This window comes from Glandiceps talaboti, chromosome 2, assembly GCF_964340395.1.
Source record: "Glandiceps talaboti chromosome 2, keGlaTala1.1, whole genome shotgun sequence".
Taxonomy (NCBI): Eukaryota; Metazoa; Hemichordata; class Enteropneusta; family Spengelidae; genus Glandiceps; species Glandiceps talaboti.
The window spans coordinates 13,699,162-13,726,942 of NC_135550.1; the positions used below are offsets into that span (position 1 = coordinate 13,699,162).

Sequence of the window (27,781 nt, forward strand, 5' to 3'; positions counted from 1 at the left end):
CAGGTACAACGTTACAAAGTTTCAAAAGGGTGTTGCAGGGCAACAGGAGCTCTGTTGTCAATATCTTTGAGGGTTCGAAATCTCAGTAAAACAACCCTATATCATCAGAATTTGCCATGGCTGACGATAAGCCAGCAGAGCCAACACCCCCAGCAACTCCTAAGGCAGAAGAGGAATCTACAGAGCAGCCTAAAGAAGAAAGTACTACACTCGAAAATGAAGCAACACCAACCATTGCAGAGGAACCCGAAGAGGAGGCATTGGAGGAATCGGAAAATTTACAAGCTTTGAGGGAAGAGCTGGAAAAAATTAAAGTTGTGACTCCTCAGATAGACTTGTGAGTTCTCGTTGAAATTGCAATTTCTTAAAAGTTATATCCTCTTTATTCAACTGCCACTGGTGTTTACATGTAATAGTTTACATGCAAGCTGTTTACAATGTTACATATTACAAACTAAATGCTAAATAAAATCATATTTGTGCTCATGTATACATCATGACAACATTCATTGTGGGGAGATACAGACCAAAGATATCATTGTCTGTGTTAATGCAACCTACAGCATCGATGACACTGGTTGCTGACCACTGCTAAACTCAAGATCTATGTGTATTGTAGCCTGCGACTCTTGCAATATCCTTTCTGGGATATGCTTATTGTGGTCATAATAGTAAACATATCCAGGAATTGTATCAATTAATTATACAAATTCCTAGAAGTATAACAAATAATATAACCTTTCATCCCTAGACTAATCATTATTGTGTTCTGAGTGTCTCCCATCTTTTATTCATATTTTCCATAATCTACCATAAAATTATGCCCCCCCCCCTCCCCACCCACCAATAACACAATCCAATCTCATATTTGAAATCACAGCATGTAAAATAAGTTCAAAGTCAGCCATTATTGATTTTGATTTTGTAATGTGAATAAGATGCCTTTTGAATGATGGGATGAGACTGGTCATAATTTCCAGACCTCTGGTAATTTCATTCTGTTACTATGTTAAAGCAAAGAGTAACAAAAAAAATGTATGATAATAAAATTTGTATATTGTTCCAGGCCAGAACCTGAGTTTGAAGATATCAGTGGTTATCCATTGTCATACAAAGAGAATGAAAACAAGGAAACATTGGTTCTGCAGTATGCTGAGAACTTCAGGCGACAATATGTACATTTGTACAGAGACAGAAAACCATTACTTCTGAATCCTTTGAATGAGTGTGGCACAGAGAAGTTTGTCTGTACAACAATTAGACCAACCTTGTTACCATACCAAGAACTGTATGACTATGATGGCGCTGCTGAGTTTGTAGCTGACTATATCACGTTTGTCTCACTTCAACCTCCCATTGAGCTGGTAAGTCATTGTTGTACTAAATGAGATAGTCATTGAGTTATTGTGCATAATTAATTTTGTGATACGATGGAGGTAGAAGGATACTTAATGTACAGCACATGCTTTCATCATTACATTCAGAACTCAGTTCTCTCTCTGATTAAAGTAACAAGGGTGCCAATATGCAAATTATGAGCACCTATTTGATCTACTGAAAACCATACTCTAAATGGTAACCACTTCATTTAGTCAAACAATGGTATCATAACAGGAACAAGATTTCCCACCTTCCACGGAGGCTTCCAAAATCTCTAAAGTGTAGTTTTCTTTGTCTTTTATTATTTTTGTGTATTTGTTTTGGGGTCTATGTTCATACAATGTAGGTGTTTGTCACCTATGTGGACTGCCTGACTAATGTCAGATAATAAAAAATAAATAAAATAAAAAATAACTGGGAAGTATATAATGTAATACCAGTCTCTAAGCCCTATTTTGGTTTAAGAAAAAGATGCTTATTAGCTGTTGACCAGAGCTATTATTACACTGTAACTTTTTGTGTATCGGCACTGTGGGAGGTATTGGTTGTACTTGTAGTCTGTCTCAGTGTAATCCTTGGTGGTTGACAACTGAACCATCAAAATGTTAGCCTAATTGCTTGCATTTTCCATCAACAAGCTATGAATATAACGTGTGTGACTAGGTACCAGTAGGGATAACTAAGTACATTGACCTATCATTTTCCATTTCCTGTTACAGCCCAAGACTCTGTATTCCCCAGCCACTGTACTGAAAAGACAGAAAGGTCATTGCTTTGAGATGAGTACTTTGTTATGTTCACTGCTACTGGGAGCTGGTTATGATGCCTATGTTGTATCTGGATACGCTACTAGAGAGACGTGTCTTTGTGATGAAACCAGGGAAATCTGTCCTCTGATGAAGAAGAAAGAACAGGTTGGTTTGGTTTGGTTTGATTGATTTGTGTCAGTAAAAGAGCTTGAATACAATACTTTACGTTATACCAGTGCAGGATAGAATCAAATACAAATGTATAAGCTGTTACTGATCACCTACAAATCTCTGAATGGACTATCGCCAACCTACATATCTGACTTAATTCACTTGAAGCCAAATCCCAAGACACTCTGATCATCTGCCAAACGTTTATTGCATGAACCCAAGTACAAACTGTTGTTGTATGGCGGGCGTGCATTCTCACGTGCTGCACCTCATCTATTTAATGCACTGCCACTGGAAATACGACAAAAGCCAACAGCTAACGCCTTCAAAAAGGACCCTAAAGTGGATACTGGCGCTTTATAAATTCTCTGATTGATTGATTGATTGATTGATTGATACTTTGTTGTCAGGATCAGTGAATAAATAAATAAACAAAATAAAATATAAGAAAATTAAAAACAAAAGAATTTGAAAATGAAACTAATGTGAAATGGGTATCTCACCACTGCAGTGTTGTACATGAAATGTATATACCATGTACGGCTCATATAGGCACATGCAGAATACAAACAAAACAATCAAGCTCATATATATGCTTGTAAGAACAATGACACATACAAATTCAGAACAGGAGAATCATGAAAGAATGAATGTTCTGCAGGCTGTCAGTTAAATGAGATTGCTATTTCCTGGCAAGATACTGTGTGTCATGATTCTATATTGTTTGGTACTTTATAGACCGTATGGCTCAGTATGTTGTTAATTTTTTGGAACAAAATTATGAATTCCACTTTTATATCTGTTTCCTTAGGTTAAGAAAGAAGAACAGAAGAAAGAATCTAAAAAATACACCGTTAAACCGCCCAAAGATTTGAGGAGTAAATTCATCCTCAAACAGGAACATAGAAAGATTGAGGAGCAGGAGAAAGAAGAGGAAAAGAGGAGAAAGGAAGAGGAGGAAAAACAAGCAGTAGGTTCACAGATGAATCTAAAATATTAAGGGATTGTCTCAGACTGTTGTATAAATACGAAATCTATAAAAACTAAGTTGTCGCTCCCTTTAAAAACAATAAATGTTATCCAAGAATACAAAACAGATAATATATGCTTTCTTTTTTGCTACATTAGTCTTTTTATCATTTCGTCAAAATTTCAAATTTTTTCAAGATTTATTCTATACTGGCAGCAATGACGTGTCAGTCGGTATGTAGTTGCTGGCAGTATTGCATCAATTTTGATAATTTGTAAAATGTATGCCTTCGATTCAGCATGAAAATGGTCACTGTAGTTTGGGTGAACATTTGGAACATTGAAATTCTGTTTGTGGCCACTATAGTGTGTTAACGCGACCTCTGTATAGCCATTTAGAAAGGGTGAAAAATAAATGTTCATAATTAACATTGCCAAAGCCCGCCCTCTAGCCTTCCATCTATTAAAAAAATCTGATTTTGCTTCATGGAATTATGCAAGCACTACAGCCTGAGACAATCCCTAATATTGTTCATTTTTTGTTTTTGAATTCAATTGTTTTACTTCAATTTCGTACAAGACTTGTTGGTAGTAACTGATGCATTCTTGTGTTTTTACATTTAATTGTATTACAGAAACTACTTGCAGAGCAAGAGGTTTGTAATGAAAAAAAAAATTATTCAGGTCAAAATTTGCACACCCTGGTTTTAATGACATTTTAATAGTTACAGAGCATGCCCTGCCCTTTCATACACACATACACACCATCACAAACACACTGATGCAGTGTTGTCCTCCCACTCAAACTATTAATCTGGTAATTGAAACTTCGGTTTTCTAGGATATACACAAACTGAAACTATTGTTGCAACATGTTGATAATGGACGTTGGTTTAATTATAGTATCAGTACCTGTCTCTGAAAACTAGTTTATTTTAATAGAGTTACATGAACTTGCACTGCTGTTTTGTGACTTCCAATGTTTACACTACCTTGATCACAGGGTGATTTACAATCACACAACAGCGAAACCACTATCACCCACTTGTGTAATGTACCACATTGAAGAACAATAGATTTAGTTTGCGTCTATCTTAGTAAACCAAAGGCTGGATTACCAGTGTTATAAATCCCATAGATTCCAGTATTCTGCACTGTTTACTATTCATCCCAACCCCCAACCCTGAATAAGGTGATGATGGAATAAAAATCATTAGAACCATGGACTGCTGTTTGTCATATTTTCTTGTTTGTAGTTTTTCTTCTGCAGCATTATTCCCTAAAACCTCAAATTTGACCTAATAACCCTAATAACCCTATTCACAGGAACTGGAAAAGCCTCCCCCAGATGACTTATATGGTCTGCGTATACACAGTTGGGTCCTGGTTTTGTCTGGTAAACGTGAAGTACCAGAGAACTTCTTCATTGAACCATTGACCGGCAATTCCTTCCCAACTACTGATGTAAATTTCCTCGGCATTGAGTCACTGTGGAATAATTACAATTACTGGGTGTGCATGCAGGATTGTTCAGAAGGTTGCAAGGTAAGAGGATATATTATAACGCAGGTATTCTTAAAGTGGCCATATGGATGAAAATTGCGTATTTATTTTGGGATTTTTAATTTATAAAACAACTTTACTATGTTTTTCTACTTGAAAACACAGTGTGAAATAACATACACCAAGTCCTTGTTTGTAACTCAATTATTTGAAAAAAAAAGATGCAAACAGTGTAAAAGTTTATTATTGTATGTACAATAACAAACACATTACACATATTTTTAATGTTTTGCTATTTATTATGTTACAAACAAGGACATTGTCACAGTGGTGTATGTTATTTCACACTGTGTTTTCAAGTAGAAAAATATAGTAAATTTGTTTTATAAATTAAAAATCCAAAATAAATACCCAATTTTCATCCATATGGCCATTTTAAAATGGAGGGTGGGTTTGTTTTAAGGGAGGAACCTCTTTATTAAGTTTGAGCATAGACAGTGTCCACTGTCTATGGTTTGAGGTAGTGAAACAGTCATCCAGGTTTTTCGACAGCGTTGGCATCTAGTATTGCTGTCAAATACTATATTTTCAAGAGTTTTCACTTTCACTGAAAAGAGAAATTGGCTATTTTTATCTGGACTTAATTTTCACAGATTTAGCCATAAAAAATATTTTCAAGGATTTTATTTTAGCTGAAAACCACACTAGTGAAAACAACTTGATAAAAAATACCAAGTGAAATATTGTATTTGACAGTTTTCCAAATGTACCTAGTAGTTTTTTATCAGTAGCTGTGTCCCTGCTGATAATGGAGTATCATGGAAATAGAAATAAAAGGACTTCGTTTCTGAAGGCTATGTGTATCTTTGAAGGGCCGTTTCTTTTATCTAAATTCTCGCTATTTCAAAAGACGCACAGCACATTTTTCATCTTGACTGTAGAAATAAGTGTTTCTAAATAGGTATGCCAGGGGGCACAAACGTGACTTATTAAAAAACGAAGCTAATAACCATAGTCACCATTCTCACAATTTACATACACTTGCCAAATCAAATACATATTTTTTTTTGATATGACAAGTTTACTTATTAAATACTGAGTGTTTTTTGACTTTCAGTGCAAGAATGAAGCCATTATCTTTAAAAAAAAAAAATCTTAAATTTTACTTTGAACAAATGGAAATAAGTTATTAGCTGCATTTAGAATAAACATTACTGCATGTTAGATTGTGGAGAATTACACCTCGGCTACCTTATCTCAGGACCTCCCGTTGTTATCTACATTTTGTACATAGCCAGTAATTGCTGTAATCACAATTACAAAGGTTCCCCATGTCTTATGACAGTAATAGAAATGCTAGTCTCTTTTATAGCCATTTATGTTACATAGTTTTAGTGTGAGGGTTTTTTTTCCCAACACTTTATTTTGTGACATGTTTCTTCCTTGTAAATACCAAGTTCCCTTTCATACTGTATGACATTGAAAAGTCATTCTTACAACTATAGACATCATAAATCATAAATTATTAGTCTAAGTTGTGACTGTAGACCTCTAGTGTCAGCTCTACAACTTATTGCTAAAAGGGAACACCACTCTATCTAGGAATATAAAAGCATTTTTTTCAACTTTGGTTTCTGTAGAGTCATTTCTTGCTTTTACCATCTCTTACAATACATTAAATTACATTATATTATAGCATTACCAATTCCAGTGAATTTTGTGACGTCATCGCTGTACATTATTACTGATAATGTACTCCATTATTGGGCATCGCGGCCCCGGAACGAGCATAACAATACAAGCTTATTTGTTCTGTTTCTTCATACGACTAGGTATTTTTTCGAAATGTATGTTGTTACTTATGATTGTCATTTCCACTGTTTAAAAATACAACGCATTCATGAAACAAGTTTGCCTTCACAGCAGTTCATTGAAGTGTATATGTGTGTGTACGTGTACGTACGTGTGTCGCTATGATTAGTATTCAGCTTCCGGGCCGAACATGGCAGACGATGTTCAGCGCTGTGTATATTATATGTTGTTTTGCGTTTCTCGGTCTACAAATTCACTGGAATCGGCAAAACTATAAAATAATAACAATAATGTATGCCCTCCCAGTCCATAATGGACTCAAGCAAACTTTGCACTCCATAATGGGCTCGGCTGTCGCCTCGCCCATTATGTCGTTCAAAGTTTGCTTTCGTCCATTATGGGCTGGGAGGGCATACATTATTGTTTAAATATTATATTGACAAGAAAAACTGAGATGACAGTTGTTCCTCATTTACTTTCCAGTGTAGTTTCTACCCATGGACATGCATTGCCTCATGGGAGTCAGCAGATATGAATATGCAATAGCTGAACATGAATATTCATGACTCCCTCCAATAACACAATTATGAATTAATTCAAAAAGTGCTAATAAAGATCACAATGAAATAAAGTGTACAATTGCAGCTATTACAAAGAAGTAAACTACAGTAAAAATGCATTTTCAGTATCTGTGGGATTAGAGTTGGGGAGAGATGTGGAGTGTAACTTCATGCTCATTAAGTATTGACTATACTGTCTATTGTTTTATCCTTGAATGACATCATATCGTGTATATTTCTGGATGTCCTTTCAGTTTGGGTTGTACAATTCTTAACTCGCACAACATTTATTGTTTTTTGTTTTATTTTACAGAACCTTATCTTTGATCTTGGTGATTGTGCAAAGTGGGAGTACATGTTCCCACAAACAGAGAAACCAATATTGACAATACCAGATGCTGAGGAAGATGCCCTGGATTTTGATGATGAAGAGGTATGTTGTTTGTCAAAAGATTTCTCTATCATTTGCCTTGTCTGGTCAATATTCTGCTATCGATTCTGAAAATTCAATAGAAAATGCACATGTTGTAGACAGGTGCCTGAGTATTATTGATCATTAGTTTATAATTGGACATTTTTGGGAAACATAAATCAATATTTTGTCTGTTTACTTGATGTTATTACACGGTCTCAATTTCAAACAAGATTGTTTTGCATACACGTTGGTAATGGAGACTGTTAGTTTTTTGTTTTTTATACAAGCAAAGTAGAAATGATATATCATTTATTAAATTGGCAATTTCCACTTCATCATGAAACAGTGGGTTTAGTTCTCACAATTCATGTGGATTTCAATACTATAGTAAAAGACGACAAAAAAAAAACGAGAAGGAAAAATGTATTTAGAGTGTACTTGCAGAGTCTCAATTAACAACATGTTGTTTTGTATTATTAAACTTAAAGTGGCTTAATCTAAATTCAGAATATTTTCTACCTGAGTGACATACTTACATAAAACCTAAAACTACACACCATTTTCACATACGTTGCATGCCACTGACTTTACCAGTTAACTGGATTTGATGGTGAATATCTACCATACATGATTTTTAATATGTTGGCCACTGACTTGACCTGATTACGATTAGTGGAATCCTAATGTTGATACATGCCTTTGATGACATTAAAATCATCCCCTGGTTATTGTTAGCTCAGTTGAAGGCATAAAAAGGGTTTCCTCAACATTTTAGTGTACATAGTACTAAATTATACATGTATTATTATAAAGGGAAACACCACGGATACAAGGACATTTTTGTAAATTTTGAGTCTGAAGAATCGTCTCATTACATAAGTTTTGTATAATAGGCAAGAAACACCAAATTGAAACTTTTGTCACTGTCGTTGTTCTAGCAGTGATTCCAAATTGTTTCACAATTATACAGTTTCAATACCTGTAAGTAGACTACTACAGGCACCTATTAATATGCCGTAAATGTAACCCCCCCCCCCCCCCCAATAATGTGTAAACTCAACGTTCCATCTTTATCATTGTATCTACTTTGAAAGGATGAAGAAAAGGAAGAGGAGAAACACCTGGACTTACCTCCGTCATGGGTTCAACCATTTGAGCTGTCTCTGAGAGAATTCCAGACACGGTGCCCTCTAGGAAAGAAGACCCTACTCTATAAGAGAGCCAGACTAGAGAAGTTTGCAGAGTACCTAATGAGGGATGGACTGGTGACAAAACTATCGATATATGATGATAAAGAATGTAAGTGACAATATTCTGTCTGTCCATCGGTATTCTAAATTTTACCCAAATTATACTGTAAATTTTTTTTATCTATCAGTTGGAGACAAGTCTTTCTGTACTTTTGCATACAATCACTCTAACCTGTGATTAGATATATATGTTACCAGCGGGAGATATACATTACTGACTGATCACTTTAGTGTATGATATGATGAGGTTTCAATGTTGATGGCATGCTGACAGCAATCTCATTAGATATTGCACTGTTCAGGTTTCATGCAGTTATTAGTAAGAGCGAAGGATATAGTTTACAGTTAGCATTTATATGTCGTATCAAGGGTTTATCATAAAGCCGTGGAATTTGAAACCGTACTGTGGATAATTATTGGAAAAGTCCTGGAGTTTGAAACTATTCTGAGGACGATTCACGGAAAGTGTTGGAATTTGAAACTGTTTTGTGGATAATTCCTGGAATTTGAAACCACTCTGAGGAATAATTCTCGGAATGTCCCGGAATTTGAAACCATTCTGTGATTAATTCTTGATTTATTTAATCTTTTCCGGAATCTCCTGGAAATTTTTTTATTTAAATTAAATGAAATGAACTGTCATAGATATTTTAAATATATTATTGCCTGACAAGTACACGTACGTTCTGTTGCAATAACTCAAATGACAGTATGGTGGTGAGATATACTTCAAAATGTCTGATGGAAAATGACTAAAAAAAAACTCTTGATATGTTTATGAAATTATCCTCGATATGTACATGTGTATGTTATCGATAGAAAGAACCATGTTACTATGTACTACAATACTTCAATCTTTTATAGATCTACGTAATCTTCCCAATTCTCACTATCATTCCTCAACCCTTCAAAATTGTAAGATTTTCTCCCATCATTTATAAAACTCTAAAATTTTCAAAATGTTGCATTTTTTAGAATTTAGATTTTTTTAGGATTTAAAAAAGATTATCTGTGGTCTTGAGTCCAGTGACAACCGAGTTTTAGTTTTTGACGACCAAAATCAAGTTACAGTGGTCCCACTTATTATTTTCAAAGTGTGACAGAATTATGTTGTAGTTTGAAAAAGTATAAATTACTGTTGATTATTCAGTGAATTCATCAGATTCATTCTAAATTGCAGATATTGCAAGAAATTTTAGTCAAAATTTTGTTTTTTGGTATTTCTGTAAGATGAAATATACAATATATGAAGACAAAAAGTGCAGGAAAGCTGGAAATGAGGAAATTGTAGTGACTGAAATATTCACCCCTGTTATCTTGTTGTGGAGGACCACCAAAACCTGAAACTGGTGGTCTAAGTCATGGAACACTGACTTCCTTACAAAGTGCATTTCAAACTCTGAAAAATATCCTAGGTAGAAATTAGAATTGAGGACACGACTACCAGCACTGCACAGCTGTGTGATGCCACTAGCATACAATGTATATGATGACAGCTAATAGCTAGTAGCAGTTCGTTATAAAAAAAAAATGTGAACGTCTTTTGAAGTGTTACAAATGTTTCCATCAAATCTAAGTAGCCTTCATTCGAAAATGATTAATATTGCCTGCTGACATAATGAAACTGGCCAGATGGTTGAAGATTGAAAGTATTTTATGGCAGTGACTTGATAGATATTGAGTGCAGTACATTAGATACATACGATCTCTAGGAGATCACATTTCAGCCGTACGATCTACCTGCATACCGTAATTACTGTAACTATTAATGCACGAATCTTTCTTCAAGTTGTTCTTATCCCTCCTATTTCAACATTCTGTACCTTGACGTAAAACCACTATGACTATACTTGAAGCTTGTATATATGTTTAAATACGTGTCTAACAAGTCTATATGTGCACAACTTGAAAAAGTATCCATTATAGAAATATAACACTTGAAAGTTTGATAAATTGGACAGTTCAGTATTAGATAAAGACAGTATTAAACTTTAGAAGTTGTAAATATGTTAATATGTACATGGGAGTCGTTCACTCAATCTTATCTAATCCAATATTACAGACTAAGAATTATTGTAAATATTTAATGTGTACATTTCCTGCAATGTATCACAAACCATAGGCTCTGTTACTTACAGGTAAACCTTATTTTTAGCTTTCGGTTTCAAATTTTGAGAAAATCATATGCAGTGTACCTCTCTTTCTTATACTTGTTGTAATACCTAAGGGTTGTCATGGCTGCATTATGACAATCTAGTATTGCCTGATATTATGATAACAACACATTGTAATGAGAACATATTTACAATGGTGTAAAAACAACAAAACATAAGACAGTACTAGCTGATATTTGATATTTGTATAAGGGTATTCTTATTTAGTTTTCTGTTTCTCATGATCTGGTCAACACTTTATTTCTTGAGTCTGAAAAATCATGCCGTCTACGTGTATGGTTGGATCAGAAAAAACATAATGTCACAGATGGCAGTGTACACTAATTCACACACATATCTTGGCAAAAGTTTATTTATAGCTGAAATTCATCTTTTAATAAACCATGAGTGTCCTTCTTACTTTTTTAATTGTCATTTCTAAGGCATCCAGACTTTGACAAGTATGATTATGAATGGAAAGTATCACCAACCTGTGTATACACACATACACACACACACACACACACACACACACACACACACACACACACACACACATACTTTATTTCTTTTACCTTTTTTTCTTTTAACTGACAGACATTATAAAAAGAAACAAAAAAAAGAAGAAAAGTGTCAGTCTCCAGGATATCACAGCAAATTAAATATAGTTTTCACTGTTCTTTTTTATTTTACCATATATGACAGTAAACAGCCTAGTCCAAGTTAAGGAATGGTACTCCAACAGAAATGATAAATTAGACTTACGTGTGCATAATCACAGAAATGGTGCAGTAACTGAGTATTATCTGAAAGGTAGACCAAGGAATCTCAAAGGTAAGATTTTACTTGTAGGTGTGTGTGTGTGTGTGTGTGTGTGTGTGTATGTGTGTGTGTGTGTGTGTGTGTGTGTGTACCTATGTGTGTATGTGCCTGTGTGTGTGTGTGCATGTGTATGTATGTGTATATATGTGTATGCTTGCATGTGAGTGACAAGTTTGTTTGAACATCAGGTCTAATATACATACATGTATGTATGAAGTGTATGTATTAGCATGTTTTACTTATAATTATATACTTCTAACATTAACCTATTTCATTGAAGTTTAATATCTTTTTTGTACTTATATACCCAAATAGCATTGTAAATTTTCTGTACAGACATGGATGTCTGTACCTTATCTTATCTGTGTATGTATACAATCTTTAGACATAAGATTTACACGACTTGTGTGGGTGTATGTGTGACTGCTAGAAGTCTCTTTGAAAGTTGGCACTTATGCATGGATGGATGTTGTCTTCTTCTGCCGATTAATGTACGTGTGTGAGAGAGAGAGAGAGACAAAGTGTATTTGAACATCAGCTCTCATGTATGGATCGATGTTCTCTCAGAGACAAGATTGTGCGTAATGTGAGTGGGTGTGTGGGTGTGATAGTTTGATGTCACCTGTCATATCAGTATTTGTGTTCTCACAAAGGTTAGAATAAGTGTGTGTGTGTGTGTGCATGTGTGTGTGTACATGTGTGTGTGTTTGTATGTATGTGTGTGTCACTGAAGTATTCATGGTTGAACATCAGTTGTCATGTACATGTACATCAACAACTTATTAAAAACAATATCAAATATAACAATAGAATGTATTTTACAGTTCATCAAACTTGTTAAAATTTATTATCTCATGAATTTGATAAATGATTCCTAAAAAAAAAACTATTTGACAACTGTCAATAGGCGAAACAAAACAAAATAATGTGTTTCCAATAACCTGGCCGACTCTAGTTTATTTAATTTTATTAATCCTAAACATTTTTTAACATTTAAAAACCAAAAGATAAGAAATTCTGTATCTTCTTGACCTTCATGCCCGTCTGTTTTCTTTCCCAAGTGATGTCTGTACATATTTCATCAAAAACTACATACATGTATATCACAGAAGGGATATTCTGACCGACATTGCGTTTGTTTTTACCTACGTACCCTGCTTTCTGAGGCGACCGTCATGTTATCGGAAAAACGCACAATTATTTTTTCTTCGCCTTGTTGAATGTCATTACTCTGTGTGTGTGATGTAAAATTCAGCAAAGACAAACACATAGAAAACTAACATCTGTTTTTCTATTTCACCTAGAACACATTTACAAAGCTTTGACACCTGGTCCAGAAAGTGAACGTACCATGATATTTTACAATCATGCCAGAGTTGATGGTTTAGTCAAACGTGAAGAGACACCGACAGAATTGACTGAACATTTCATCAACCGGGATGATTTCCTGTTCTACCGACATGTTGAATTTGGTAAAAGACAGAAAAAATTAGAACCTGCAGGATCATCAAGTTCTAATGCAAGACCAATTAATGTAAGTCAGTCTATCAACTGTATAATGTATTATCCTGTAAAGTGTTTTCTGCATGTACCACAATCGTTTATAGCATCCATATCAAGTACAACCCATAACACCAAAGTAAAGCATTTTCTGTATGTACCACAATCGTTTATAGCATCCATATCAAGTACAACCCATAACACCAAAGTAAAGCATTTTCTGTATGTACCACAATCGTTTATAGCATCCATATCAAGTACAACCCATAACACCAAAGTAAAGTGTTTTCTGCATGTACCACAATCGTTTATAGCATCCATATCAAGTACAACCCATAACACCAAAGTAAAGCACTTTCTGCATGTACCACAATCGTTTATAGCATCCATATCAAGTACAACCCATAACACCAAAGTAAAGCCTTTCTGTATGTACCACAATCATTTATAGCATCCATATCAAGTACAACCCATAACACCAAAGTAAAGCATTTTCTGTATGTACCACAATCGTTTACAGCATCCATATCAAGTACAACCCATAACACCAAAGTAAAGCACTTTCTGTATGTACCACAATCGTTTATAGCATCCATATCAAGTACAACCCATAACACCAAAGTAAAGCACTTTCTGTATGTACCACAATCGTTTATAGCATCCATATCAAGTACAACCCATAACACCAAAGTAAAGCACTTTCTGTATGTACCACAATCGTTTATAGCATCCATATCAAGTACAACCCATAACACCAAAGTAAAGCACTTTCTGTATGTACCACAATCGTTTATAGCATCCATATCAAGTACAACCCATAACACCAAAGTAAAGTGTTTTCTGTATACACCACTATCATTTATAGCATCCATATCAAGTACAACCCATAACACCAAAGTAAAGTGTTTTCTGTATGTACCACAATCATTTATAGCATCCATATCAAGTACAACCCATAACACCAAAGTAAAGTGTTTTCTGTATGTACCACAATCATTTATAGCATCCATATCAAGTACAACCCATAACACCAAAGTAAAGCCTTTCTGTATGTACCACAATCGTTTATAGCATCCATATCAAGTACAACCCATAACACCAAAGTAAAGCACTTTCTGTATGTACCACAATCGTTTATAGCATCCATATCAAGTACAACCCATAACACCAAAGTAAAGCACTTTCTGTATGTACCACAATCATTTATAGCATCCATATCAAGTACAACCCATAACACCAAAGTAAAGTGTTTTCTGTATGTACCACAATCATTTATAGCATCCATATCAAGTACAACCCATAACACCAAAGTAAAGTGTTTTCTGTATGTACCACAATCATTTATAGCATCCATATCAAGTACAACCCATAACACCAAAGTAAAGCCTTTCTGTATGTACCACAATCGTTTATAGCATCCATATCAAGTACAACCCATAACACCAAAGTAAAGCACTTTCTGTATGTACCACAATCGTTTATAGCATCCATATCAAGTACAACCCATAACACCAAAGTAAAGCACTTTCTGTATGTACCACAATCATTTATAGCATCCATATCAAGTACAACCCATAACACCAAAGTAAAGTGTTTTCTGTATGTACCACAATCATTTATAGCATCCATATCAAGTACAACCCATAACACCAAAGTAAAGTGTTTTCTGTATGTACCACAATCGTTTGTAGCATCCATATCAACTACAACCCATAACACCAAAGTAAAGCATTTTCTGTATGTACCACAATCATTTATAGCATCCATATCAAGTACAACCCATAACACCAAAGTAAAGCCTTTCTGTATGTACCACAATCGTTTATAGCATCCATATCAAGTACAACCCATAACACCAAAGTAAAGCATTTTCTGTATGTACCAGAATCATTTATAGCATCCATATCAAGTACAACCCATAACACCAAAGTAAAGCGTTTCCTGTATGTACCACAATCGTTTATAGCATCCATATCAAGTACAACCCATAACACCAAAGTAAAGCATTTTCTGTATGTACCACAATTATTTATAGCATCCATATCAAGTACAACCCATAACACCAAAGTAAAGCATTTTCTGTATGTACCACAATTATTTATAGCATCCATATCAAGTACAACCCATAACACCAAAGTAAAGCATTTTCTGTATGTACCACAATCATTTATAGCATCCATATCAAGTACAACCTATAACACCAAAGTAAAGCATTTTCTGTATGTACCACAATCATTTATAGCATCCATATCAAGTACAACCTATAACACCAAAGTAAAGCATTTTCTGTATGTACCACAATCATTTATAGCATCCATATCAAGTACAACCCATAACACCAAAGTAAAGCACTTTCTGTATGTACCACAATCATTTATAGCATCCATATCAAGTACAACCTATAACACCAAAGTAAAGCATTTTCTGTATGTACCACAATCATTTATAGCATCCATATCAAGTACAACCCATAACACCAAAGTAAAGCATTTTCTGTATGTACCACAATCATTTATAGCATTTGGCTCAACAATTTATCGAGTTTAAATAAAGTCAAACAAACAAACAAACAAACAAACAAACAATACTAATCAAAACATCATGACAATTATCTTATAAATCTATTTGTATTTTCTATATTTTCTACAGAAAATTGTGGATAAATTTCACCGTAATAGAGCTAAACCAGCCAATGAGGATGTTGCGGAGAGAGTGTTTTTGATTGCTGAGGATCGCATACAGCTGACCTTCCATCATGAAGACACCAAGATTTCTGCATCTACCAGGGAGTTTCTGAAACCACCAAATGCCAACGACAAGGGATCTGTCTTACAAATGACACCTGATATGACGACTACATTCCAAGTAAGTATTTTAAAATGCTTTTAATACGTCATCATGTTCGTCATACCTAGTATCTGTTTGTGTGTAATTCATGCATTGAGCCCATGCATGCAAATCATGCCCTGGTCCACATTGTGCAAATATTGCAATGGCGCACACGTCAGTATCTGTTTGCACAGTGGTTCAGTTTTGATTTTTTGATTTTCACGATATCTTTATGTTTTTGAGCATAAAATAATGTTTCACTATCAATCTACAAAAAATGTATGTGGTTATGTGATTCAAATGATGTTTCTGTGCCACTATATATGGTATTGTATATGATAAAACCTTTACAGCCTAAATTTGGGTTTTGTAGACCTCGGTAGTACTACCTACCTACCCTCCTAAAGTCAAGCCGTTCTGCCCTACCACCTCGGTTCACGAAACCCATACCTGGGCCATAAAGTTATAATATTACTGTCATTGTTAAGTTGAATGACAATAACTTTTCATTAAAAACTTGTTAAGACAAAATTCCTCTTATATTAATCTATTACCTAAAAGTGCACAGATGATAACTTGCAAATTGATAGTGATCGATACATGTGTCGATGTACTATTTGTATAATATTATATATCACAATATCAGAAACATTATTGCATAATACCTACATGCTAAGAAGCGTACAAGTGTTCCATGTACACAGTCACATGAATGAACAGATATCTTTTTACAAAATTTCTTGTTTTAGATATTACTTATGTAATAATATAACAGAATCCCATGACTCGTTAATGTTGGTGCTCAGGGGTATAGTGCACTCACTGTGCTGGAGCTGTTCTCTGCTGCACTTTCTCAAACATAGGGAGTGAAAGTATGGCAGTAAAGAACACACTAAGATGCAAATACTCCAAGTACACCACACTGGCACTCATACTTTATGGTGTACTTTTCATCATCAAATTTTTATGTAGAACTTACAATTACATGTAAAGAAAAAATCGAATTTTGAAGTTACCCATGATACATTCTGTTTTTCATCATTTCAGGTTGATAATACATCTAAAACCCCGAAAAACCTGGTGATTTATCAAATGCTTGTACACTTGATAGAGAATGAGGAGGGTACAATTAACAGTGTACGAGAATGCGAGGAAGAGGTAAGACAGATATAATTATGAATTATGACAATCTCAAAACACCGATGAAAGATTCTGTCTGTCTTAGTATTCAACAATCATCTCTTCAACGTACACTTTACTTCACTATGACAGACAGGGTCACTAACTTACACAAACTGTAATGCATGTTTGTCGTCATATTGTCTAGATTTGTGGCTTCAAGAGACAGTGTGTGTGTGTGTGTATATATATATATATATATATGACTATGACTGCTGTCTATATGCAGAGATAAAGCATTCTCTTCAGTGATGTATATTGTAGATACTATCGTACAAATGGTGTAAATGTCTATAGATAATACAATGATAGATTGTGGTTGTTGTGTTCCACTCGATGGGTGACTTCCTTCAGAGAGAATCTTTTAGACTGGTTTAAATGTTTAAGTTAATGTTAGATCACAAGAAATGTACTGTCACTTTGTTATATTTGATTACAATATATGTTTACTCCAAATGCCCAATAAATCAGTTATTTATAGCAAGCTCTGTGATCTTGACTGTCCATCAGTGTAATTGAAATGTGAAAGTATTCAAATGCAGTCACATGACAATGAAATAATCAGAAACACTTCATATCACTTTTTATCAGGAAATCATTTGCCTGTTCATTTTTCTCTTCATTGAAATTTTATGTTGCCTGTTATGAATACTGTACCCAGGAAATTGTCATTATGAAATGTCTAATATTTCACCTGTTGGGAAATTATTAATATATTAAGATATGTCATCTTGAATGGATATTATCAAGTAAAAAATGCGTGGTTTGACATTTTTAAGATTATCAATATTTTATAGCCAAAATTAAAAAATGACATTCTGTTCAAAGTGGGGTGATGGAGGGATTTTTTTTTTTTTTTAGTCATCACTCAGTTTGCTATTAGACAGTCACTGATCACATGCCTTGAAGAATTTACTTTTCCTTCACAGTATTTTAGGTTTAGTATTTATACATTCAGTACAGGTTGGGTAAACATCAAATGCTTGTTCTCCTGATATTAAATCATCTCCACCACAATGACAGCAAATGGCAGGAAATAGTGTTGAGAAAAAATAGAGAATTTCAACTGGTGATGTGCATTCCATATTTTTTTTTTCTCTCTGCCAATTGCCGTCACACTTTTTAAAAAAAAGAAAAACTGATGCACTGGTATCCAAGTGACATGTGTGCTGATTTTTTTTATGTTTTTGGTCTAAACTAGAAATGTGTGATCTTTGTGTATGAATTTGTCAATATAAAACGTGTGATTTGAACTTTTTTTTTATGTTTCATAGGTGCGAGAAATCTTGAGTGATCGTATAAACGAGGAGGCAGCATCAGAGTTGTCAATTTCAGTATACGACACTGAGAGAAATGAGAAGGCTAAACAACACAGGAAGGAATTAGAACGCCTACAACTTGAAGAAAAGATGAGACGAGAAGAGATGGAACTGGATTACCTGGCTCCTTTCTTAGCTCAAATCGGAGACCCCGAGAAAATATCCAAGCAACAAGCTTTCACTTTGAAAGAAGACTGTCTGGCTGACCTTAAACAACGATTAATTGACAAGGCTAATCTGATTCAAGCAAGATTTGAAAAGGTAAGTAAAATCTCGAGTCTAGACTCTGTAAGCACAGTATTAAGTTTTTTTTAAATTTCAAAAGGCAAGGATCATGACTATGTATTTATCAAATAGCATGTGTGGATGTAGATTCAGCTGCAAACTAACACCGCTATGAAATTTACAAAACGCCACTGTTTCTATCTCAGAATGAAACATTTCTGTTACTTCAAATGCGATGCGTATTAATTGCAAAGTGAGACCACACAAATGGTATGTACTCAGCTGTAAACTAGTCACCAGTGTAAAGATGATAGAATCACAAAAATAAACACATCAGTGTCATTTATACACTGACTGTAAATCATAACTCAGGCTAGTTATATGTTTGGCAGTTGTTTGATGATGACATTTCTAGAGTCAGTTGGAGTTGTTTGGCCAATGACAATATAATTATGGCATTTATATCATGATGGGTTTTAAAAGGGGCCTAAGCCGAGTTTATGTGCATTTCTTTAGGGAAGGTAAGTTTTGCTGAATAGTGAAAGGTAATACCTATAGCATTGTACTTACTAGTCTAGTCCAATACATGTAGCAATCATCTCTACCATACCGTACAGTATAGTCAAATGGATTTCTCTCGTACAGAATTCCGTTTTTTATCACCAGCAGCATTAGTTTATACTATTGGAGCATTGATATAAAAGTGATGACGTTATCGCATCCTCACTTCACTTTACATTTTCAAACTGAAGGTTGAGATCATAGTAAACTGAATGAAGTAATATAATATACAACCACTTGTAATCAATGTGTACTGGATTAGTACTGACATGCACTGTTCATCCTTTCCCCAGCAGGAGATTTAGCTAGATTTTCAATAGAATTTGTCCATTTGACTATACACTAGAAAGAGATCATAGAGAACAACTACATGTATAGTAACTAGACTATATAATATACTTACTGAAGTGTACATATCTCCATTACTTTGTTATTGGCAGTATTCAAACCAGGTAATCAGGTATTATTTACATAAACGATTTGGTGACTTAATCTAATACATATACTAAAATGTCAAGGAACCTTAATTATGCCATCAACTATTCTAACAACACCAGAAGGCAAATGGTTGCATCAGCATTAACATTTAATATTCATGGGTTTTATAAGGGTTTGTATTTGAACCAAGTAGAAAAGATTAGAAACTCTGCTTGTGTCAGTTTGTGTCAGCTTTTTCAGTAGAATATTTAGAGGTTTGATAAATTCCCCAATATTTTTCTTCGTTCATCCAAGGAAAATAAATACAAGTGACCCTTAGGTCACGAGTATTTTCCAGCTGAATGAAGAAAAATATTGAAGAATAACATAATTATACCAGCACCAGTTATATCAAAGAAAAATTAGGGAAAGTAATGGTAATTTTGAACGTTCTGACTCATGTTTCAAACACAGCAGAACCAGTGACATAGACATTGTGTTGTCATAACCTAGAACGATTATAGTATAAATTTCATATTTTTTGTTCTAAATGACTCACGCATGGTATAATATGATTTATTGGTTTGTTAGTAATTATATGCTTCACATAACCCTACAAAAATTGCTAAGATGGTACTCGGTGCATTCTGTTGGATGGTACTCAATGTGAACGTAATTGTTATTATACTTACGTGTTTTGAAATCAAGATGTACTGTACCTCCCATAAATCTGAAAATGATTGATATCTGTCAGTTTTGTTGGCTAGTGAAAGAACATGATATTGAAAGTTGGTGGTAATTTGTTATTTTTTATAATTGATATAATTGATTAGATTGAGTAGAGAGTGTATATCGTTGTGAGAAATGAAACCATGGTAATGCACAACACTGTGGCATACATATTGTTGCTATGTCTAAAAGGCTGTGTACACAGTTAATTGTTGATGTGGGTAACGAAACCCTACTACATATAATTCTGGCTTGACTGTAAAAAAAAAGTAATTGTGCATGGAAGCTGTCAAGGTAAGGTAATGGAGACATAATTGAATTAGGATTGCAATACAATTAACCGTCTAATTGGGCAAATTAAACTAGGTGAAATCATGGCAAATGTATGTACGTTGTATAATTGTATAAAGACTACACACACACAATTAGCTGTCGGTGTGTAAATTGAATCAGTTCTGGTCACTGTCTTGTAAATAAATGGTATACAGCAGAGTGCAACTATGGTAAAAACAGTAAACGAGATATATTCAAAGACATATTGTAGAGTGAACTTATAGTACTAAGTGTCATGCAATGCGTGCCCACACTTCTCAGTGTATACTTAAATCAACTCAGTCGGCTGTCTGTTCGTTCGTTCTTTAATCTTATCAATAAATGGAGTTGTGATTGTTGAATACTAAGTAAGAATGGTTTGGTTTGTAATCTACAAACGTGACAAATGTACATGGTGTGCCTATTTGAGTCTTGCTATTGCCCATTTGTTTCTGAATGACGTATGTCCATGGAGGTAGGTAAATTTGAACCATGATTGTGGCCCCGGTCGGTCAGTCCATGCTGTATTATTACTTGGGAACCAGGTAGGATAGATTGTTGATATGTGAAGGCGTTTAATCTGAGGCTGTAGATGATTTGCTCCTTGGGGAGTTGAGGTAGTATAAACTGCCATTGTGTTGTTATAGGTCTGTGCTGAGGGTAGTAGCTGTACTGTATAAAGTGCTTTGAACTCATTGTCAATGAAAGTGCATTATTCATTGTAGTGACTCGGCATGGTAAAAAAAAATGACAACCATAATTATATTCATCATATTTCACAAAATCAGGACACGAAAAGTTGAATATCCCAAATTTTGAGTTTGTATGTTTGATTGCCATTGTAGTACTTGGTTGCAAAATAAGTAATTTCCAGAAGTGCCGATGTCATTTGTTTTTTTCTCAACATTCAAAGATGCTGTTATAATGTAAATGTGATAGAAATTGAAAAAATAAAAATCATAACTGTGAAAAAAACCCATCATACTGTCAAAAGAGAAAGCTGTAAAAGCACATAATGTTGCTGCATGTAATCAGTGAAATGGCAGGGATTATGAAAAAAATCAATTTCCTTGATGATATTTAAGCTTTTGTGTAAAACTGTCTCTTTTGGTTTGCTCAATATACTACAGCTTTGTCAAAATATACAAATATTTCTATGGATGAAATATTGGAAATAGAATGCGATAGCCTTTGGGGGTTTTAGGAAAATACAAAAAGTGTATTGAATTAAACTTGAAACAAATTTGTTTGCTGGAGTTTTCATGGGGTGGATTTTATGTGTTATGGGGAAAGAAAGCAGGACTTATTAATATTCCAAATGCAAGACAAATCATCCTAGGTGATATTAAACAAAAATGTCATTATTATTAAATGTTGTTATTCTTGTTGCTAAGCGTTATATTCATACTTTAAAGTTTAGAAAACAAAAAAAACAGATTTGATGGCATACAAAAAATATATTGCAAAATATTCAGAGTGTAGAGTTTCATATTACGGTTAGAAAAAGTAAAGTAAATGCACACATTAAGAAATGAGGACAGTTTTTGAAATTGATAACTTAAGAAAATTTTCTGAATACAAAATGTAAAAAAATTTCATCCATGAAAAGTTTTATGTTTGTAATAAAAAGTCCAAGAAGAATGTTATTAAATACAGGAAAAAAAACTTCAAACATGACAATATGGATAGAGCTAAAAGTAAATTTGTCTCTATTTTTCAAACACTCAGATGTTTTTGCCTTGATAGAAGTGCCTATAAGTTCCCATTCACCGTTCAATTTAGAATTTAAATGTATAATCCTGGAGAATTTTCCATATGGTTGCACTTGATTACCTATCTCCCTAAGTCAAAATCGATGCCAAAATGTATTTGTAATGATGTAAACATTCTGAGTTTGTGGACTGATTTAAACTGACGTTTTTTTTCCCCCTAGTTAATATGTAATGTACTATTGTTTCATGATCTTTTCCTTGAGAGTAGTTTCATTGCTGAGTTGATCAAGTGGAGACTGACTATACAGTACGACATGACTGGAATACAAAATTTCTAGATCATGATAGAATACTCAAAAAAAAAAGAAAAAAAAAGTCTTGTCTGTATAAAATATGAATGGAGAGTAAATTAGAGTGTGTTTCTTGCTTATTTCAATGATGTTACTGCTGCAAAGTTGGCATGTTTTTATTCAATTCATGTACTCCACTGATCAGTTTCTAGGTTTGGTAGAGTGGCTATGCTTTTATTCAATCTCATGCACACACAAGTGATCACAGTCTACGTGATTGCTGCCTGGTCAGTTTTAAAGCTATATTGGAGACACAGACTGTCTATGATTGTTGTTTGAATGAAACCATAACTCTACCCACTGATCAACGTCTAATTGAATCATGAAGTGTACATTCTCCGAAGACCTAAGGGGCGTCTATTCCATGTGTAGATTTCAATTTCACTAATCACTCACAATGCCAACATCAATACAAATATCAATGGTGTTGTCATGGATACAGCGTATTCAGACCCTGCGTCTCATTTCAAGTGGAAGGTCATGTGAGTATTTCTCTCTCTAACGAGGTGTGCTTGTTTTGTTGCATGGCAGGAGACAACGGAATTGCAGAAGAAACAGCACTGGTATCAACAGAACCAGGTTTCTATGAACAAAGAGGACGAAGAAGAATATCTGAATTACTGCAGTGAAGCTATGTTTAGGATACACATCTTGGAGTTACGACTAAACAGGTACGTAAAATCTTGTACTATATAAAGGGCAACCAATAAAGATGATTTTGAACTAAATATTTGGTTTCTTGTACGTTCAATGATGTCAAGATGGGAATGCTAATAAATGTCGGAAATTATACACAGAGGAACAAATAAATTTGCAAATTATGAAAACAAAATAGATTTTTTAGTTTAAAATAATTAATCAATTTTTGGTGCCAATTTTGCAAAGGTTTTGGAACCCTGGCAACAGAAATGGAGAAATCTGGCAAAACTTGGCCAGACATAAATTCCCACACTACCATAATTTTGTTTGTTTTAAACCCTGTAAAGTCACTTGGGGAAATCCAGTAGATTTTACCTGCTTAAACCACTTTTAAAGCATTTTGGTTCATATCAGCAGGAAAATTCAATCATGGGAAAGATACATAGCCAGAAAAAATATAAAATATATTCATAAGTCCTAAGTGCCTATACCCAAACAGTGTAAAACATCTCTTATGAATATTCAGTGTGCAACTTGATTGTGATTATTTTTGCTGATACCCATAATGCAACGCCCCACAACAAAGATGCCCTATAAAAATACAGGAACAGCTTGATGCTTCTCTGAAATCGCAAGTACTTGTAGGTGATGTAACATCATGAAATGACTCTCCAGAACCCATTGTTTATGAGAATGCCTTCATTTCCTGGAGTGGTGTTCCCCTTTAAAAAAAATGTTTTCTTGTGTATGAATGTTTTGAGATTTAAAACCAGAAAGATTGTGTACTAAATTTCCCTGTGTATGAATGTATTGTGTAAGTTTTAAAACCAGAGAAAGATTGTGTACTTGCCCTGTGTATGAATGTAGTGAGATATAAAACCAGAAAGGCTGTGTACTTGCCCTGTGTATTAGTGTAGTGAGATATAAAACCAGAAAGATTGTGTACTTGCCCTGTGTATGAATGTAATGAGATTTAAAACCAGAAAGGCTGTGTACTTTCCCTGTGTATTAGTGTAGTGAGATATAAAACCAGAAAGATTGTGTACTTGCCCTGTGTATGAATGTAATGAGATTTAAAACCAGAAAGATTGTATACTTTCCTATGATTAGTATAAATGTGCTATTTAACTTGGTTCATTAATTCAGTATACGTAACTTATATATTTACTGTAAAAAATGATATCAAACAAGTCTCAGTTGAGCCACTCTTGTTCATTTTCAATTTGTATAAAACATATTTTCCACATCTTATCAAATGAACGACTCAGCTCATCACAGAACATATTTATAATAGTTACTTGTCTTCCTTATTGAAAACCTAGAAAGCCGTACAAATAATGTGAGCAGAAAATGAGAAAAATGATTGGAAGGGCAAAATTGTAATCTCCCATGAGTGCTTCTTGTAAAGAGAATGAATTTTTCTTGTGGAAGATAGGGTCTCAGCTGTCTACTCTTGAGATGCCCAAGGGAATGACAGCTCCAAATTACACAGCGTGTGCACCGCTAGACTGTAGCCGCCACGAATTACTGGGATAAAAGAGTCTCAATTTCTGTGTTTCTGTATTGCTACCTTACAGGCATAAAGAGAATGCTCCTCATAAGTATATGGGTCTGGAACAGAAAATACGAACAGATGCACGACTGGCGGAATATTTCTGATAGGAATTATTAGCAGAATTGTAAAGATTATTGCAAGATTGGCGATGTCTTGAAGCATGGTAAAATCAATGGATGAGATATTATGTATAAATTATTGATACGATCTACACCAGACAAGAATCCGTCCTTGATTTCTAAATATTCATGAGACTTTCCTTTGTATTATCTTCTCTGTGAATTGTACCGAAACCAACATTTTGTATAAAGAAGTGAATTTTTGTTATTATTAAACCAGTGGGTTTTTTTATGAACACAGTGACTGTATATTGTTAAATAAAGACACAGAAGTGTTTTTGATTTGATATGGATTTATTGAAGCAAATAATTACACAGATTAAAATCAGTTTGGCTATTACTAGTGATGCCAAGAATATACTACATCCCAATTGTATATTCTATTCATTTCCAAATCTACATATGGAGAGGTATTTTTTTTTTTTTTTGTATATTTGAGATTTTTAGTATCCTTAATGCCTCAAGGAATACTTTGTTTTGAAAATCGTAGTCAAGTCATTCAAAACTTTGCCATATGAAAGCTTGTTCCTGCAGTGGTCCTATTAAAAGTATTACAGAAATTTGGGTCTTCACCATCTTGTTTTTTTCAAATTTCAAGGAAGTCCACCAATCTATTAATAAACCATGCATGAGCCAAGTTGAACAAAAAAATATGGAATATATATTCTTGGTCTTTGGAAGTCACAACTATGTCTGTCACGAGAACGCATGTCTACATCACTGGCTCTCAGTTCTGTGTTCGAAATATGAATCAAAAGGTTCAAAATTGCCATTACTTTCCCCAATTTTTCTTTGATATAACTGGTGCTGGCATAATTATGTTATTCTCCAATATTTTTCTTCATTCAGCCAGAAAATACTCATGACCTAACGGTTGTCACCACTCTTCTCTCGACTCGTAGTGAAAAGGCCCCTTAGGTCACTCATATTTTCCTTGGCTGAACGACGACAAATCTTGGGGAATAACGTCTAATTGTTACATTAGATTTAACATAAATGTTTGGTTGCCATGTTGAAGTATGATGTGAATAGTAATAGTACATTCTTGTACCACACACACAACCAAGGGGTTCTTATTTACTTACAAGAGTAACGTTTCGTTATGATGTGGATAATTTTGAGATCATTTTGTTCTCTGTTCAAAAATTGGATGTGGAAATAGTGACTTGGAATTGGTTAGAGTTTTCATGTACAAAAGCAACAGCAAAAGTTAAATTGGGACTTAAAATCTGAGGAATTAAGTGGAAAGTCCATCTCATATTTTATAGCTCACAATCACAACCATTTTTAGTATTGACATAAAAATGGCTAACATCAGACTTTTTTTTTTTTTTTTTTTTTTCAATTCTTGGCATCATTAGTTTTTAAGACCTGTGTCTGTGTGATATACATTAACAATTCAATAATTATTGTATATATCTTGTGTTCAATAAAATATTTTATGAATAAAGAATCAGCCAACTATAGTCGTTTTATATACGTGGTACAAATACAACAAAAAATATGCATTATTCACATTTTTATTGTAAGAAATTTTCTCTCCCTCTATCTCTCTCTCTGTGATACTCAATTATTCACATACAGCTTTTAATCATCACATAAAAATCTTTCAACAAAAACATTCTGAAATCCTTTGATTAAAAGAGAAAAGAGTTTCAACAGAAATCCATTAACATCCAGAGTTTCTGAAAGTTGAAATCGTACTCTCTTTTTTTCTCCTCATTCAGATGTTGTCATCAGCACTATATTAATAATAATACCGAGGAATTACTGTCACGTACAGTTATGCTCACATGCTGATGAAACGAAGGAAATAAACCAACCTCTAGGCCTTACATTTTTACATACAAACTGAGGTCATGGGATCATGTGAGTTAAGATACTTTTCCCATCCTGCCTAGCGGGTGGAATAATAACTTACTTGGCAACGAGCTAAACAAATACCACTGAAATGTTAAATACAGTCATCGGAGCTAATATTTCACAAAAAATATGTTCATTGCGATGTCACACATTTGAGCTGCACTTAGTTTATGGACTTGTTTCACTACAGCAGAAATATAGAAAAAATCTCTAAATAGATAGCAAACAAATATGTAGTGAATGAGCTGATCTATATCTCTACGTCTGCTGCATGTTGTGGAACAACGTTGCTCGGAGGGCAATTCAGTCAAATCTGTTGTTTAATTCAGAACGCTACAGTTGTAAAACTTTAATACTGGCAGAGATGTGTCATTTGTTCTAATTTGAAGTGACACTTTGATGTTATGATGATCTAATTCTTATCTGATTCATGTATATCTCCACCCACAACACATTCTAATTTGTGAGAATTGATTCACGACCTGATCTGATTAACACCAACATCGCTCACTGACTTGAGATTACCCCCTCGGTGTTCATCGGATACGTTGATTAAACTCGATTGAAGAATGCTGAAAACAGCAGCGATAACAAATTACACCTTGCTTGACTTATCACATAATATGTACTCAACCATAGAAATACTGTTTTGATACACAAACTCGTGTCAAAATGAATGCATGAAGGA

At 34.2% G+C, this 27,781-nt stretch overlaps 1 protein-coding gene across 1 annotated transcript; it reads left to right on the top strand.

Annotated features, from left to right (window-relative positions):
* Positions 1 to 38: 38 nt before the first annotated feature.
* LOC144448418 (dynein regulatory complex subunit 7-like) lies at positions 39 to 26,642 on the top strand. Its single transcript, XM_078138663.1, has 14 exons — positions 39 to 337; positions 1,067 to 1,364; positions 2,100 to 2,294; positions 3,112 to 3,270; positions 4,596 to 4,814; positions 7,458 to 7,577; positions 8,654 to 8,858; positions 11,668 to 11,796; positions 13,089 to 13,318; positions 15,934 to 16,149; positions 17,161 to 17,271; positions 18,567 to 18,872; positions 23,449 to 23,588; positions 25,134 to 26,642. Exons 1-14 carry the CDS (start codon positions 117 to 119, stop codon positions 25,213 to 25,215), a joined length of 2,631 nt encoding a protein of 876 aa, XP_077994789.1. The 5' UTR covers positions 39 to 116; the 3' UTR covers positions 25,216 to 26,642.
* Positions 26,643 to 27,781: the final 1,139 nt, after the last annotated feature.

Coding starts and splice junctions, on each gene's coding strand:
- LOC144448418 (XM_078138663.1), top strand. CDS start 117: ATGGCTGACGATAAGCCAGCAGAGCCAACACCCCCAGCAACTCCTAAG. Junction 8,859..11,667: donor GATATATGATGATAAAGAAT/GTAAGTGACAAT, acceptor CATATATGACAG/TAAACAGCCTAGTCCAAGTT. Junction 13,319..15,933: donor CTAATGCAAGACCAATTAAT/GTAAGTCAGTCT, acceptor TATTTTCTACAG/AAAATTGTGGATAAATTTCA.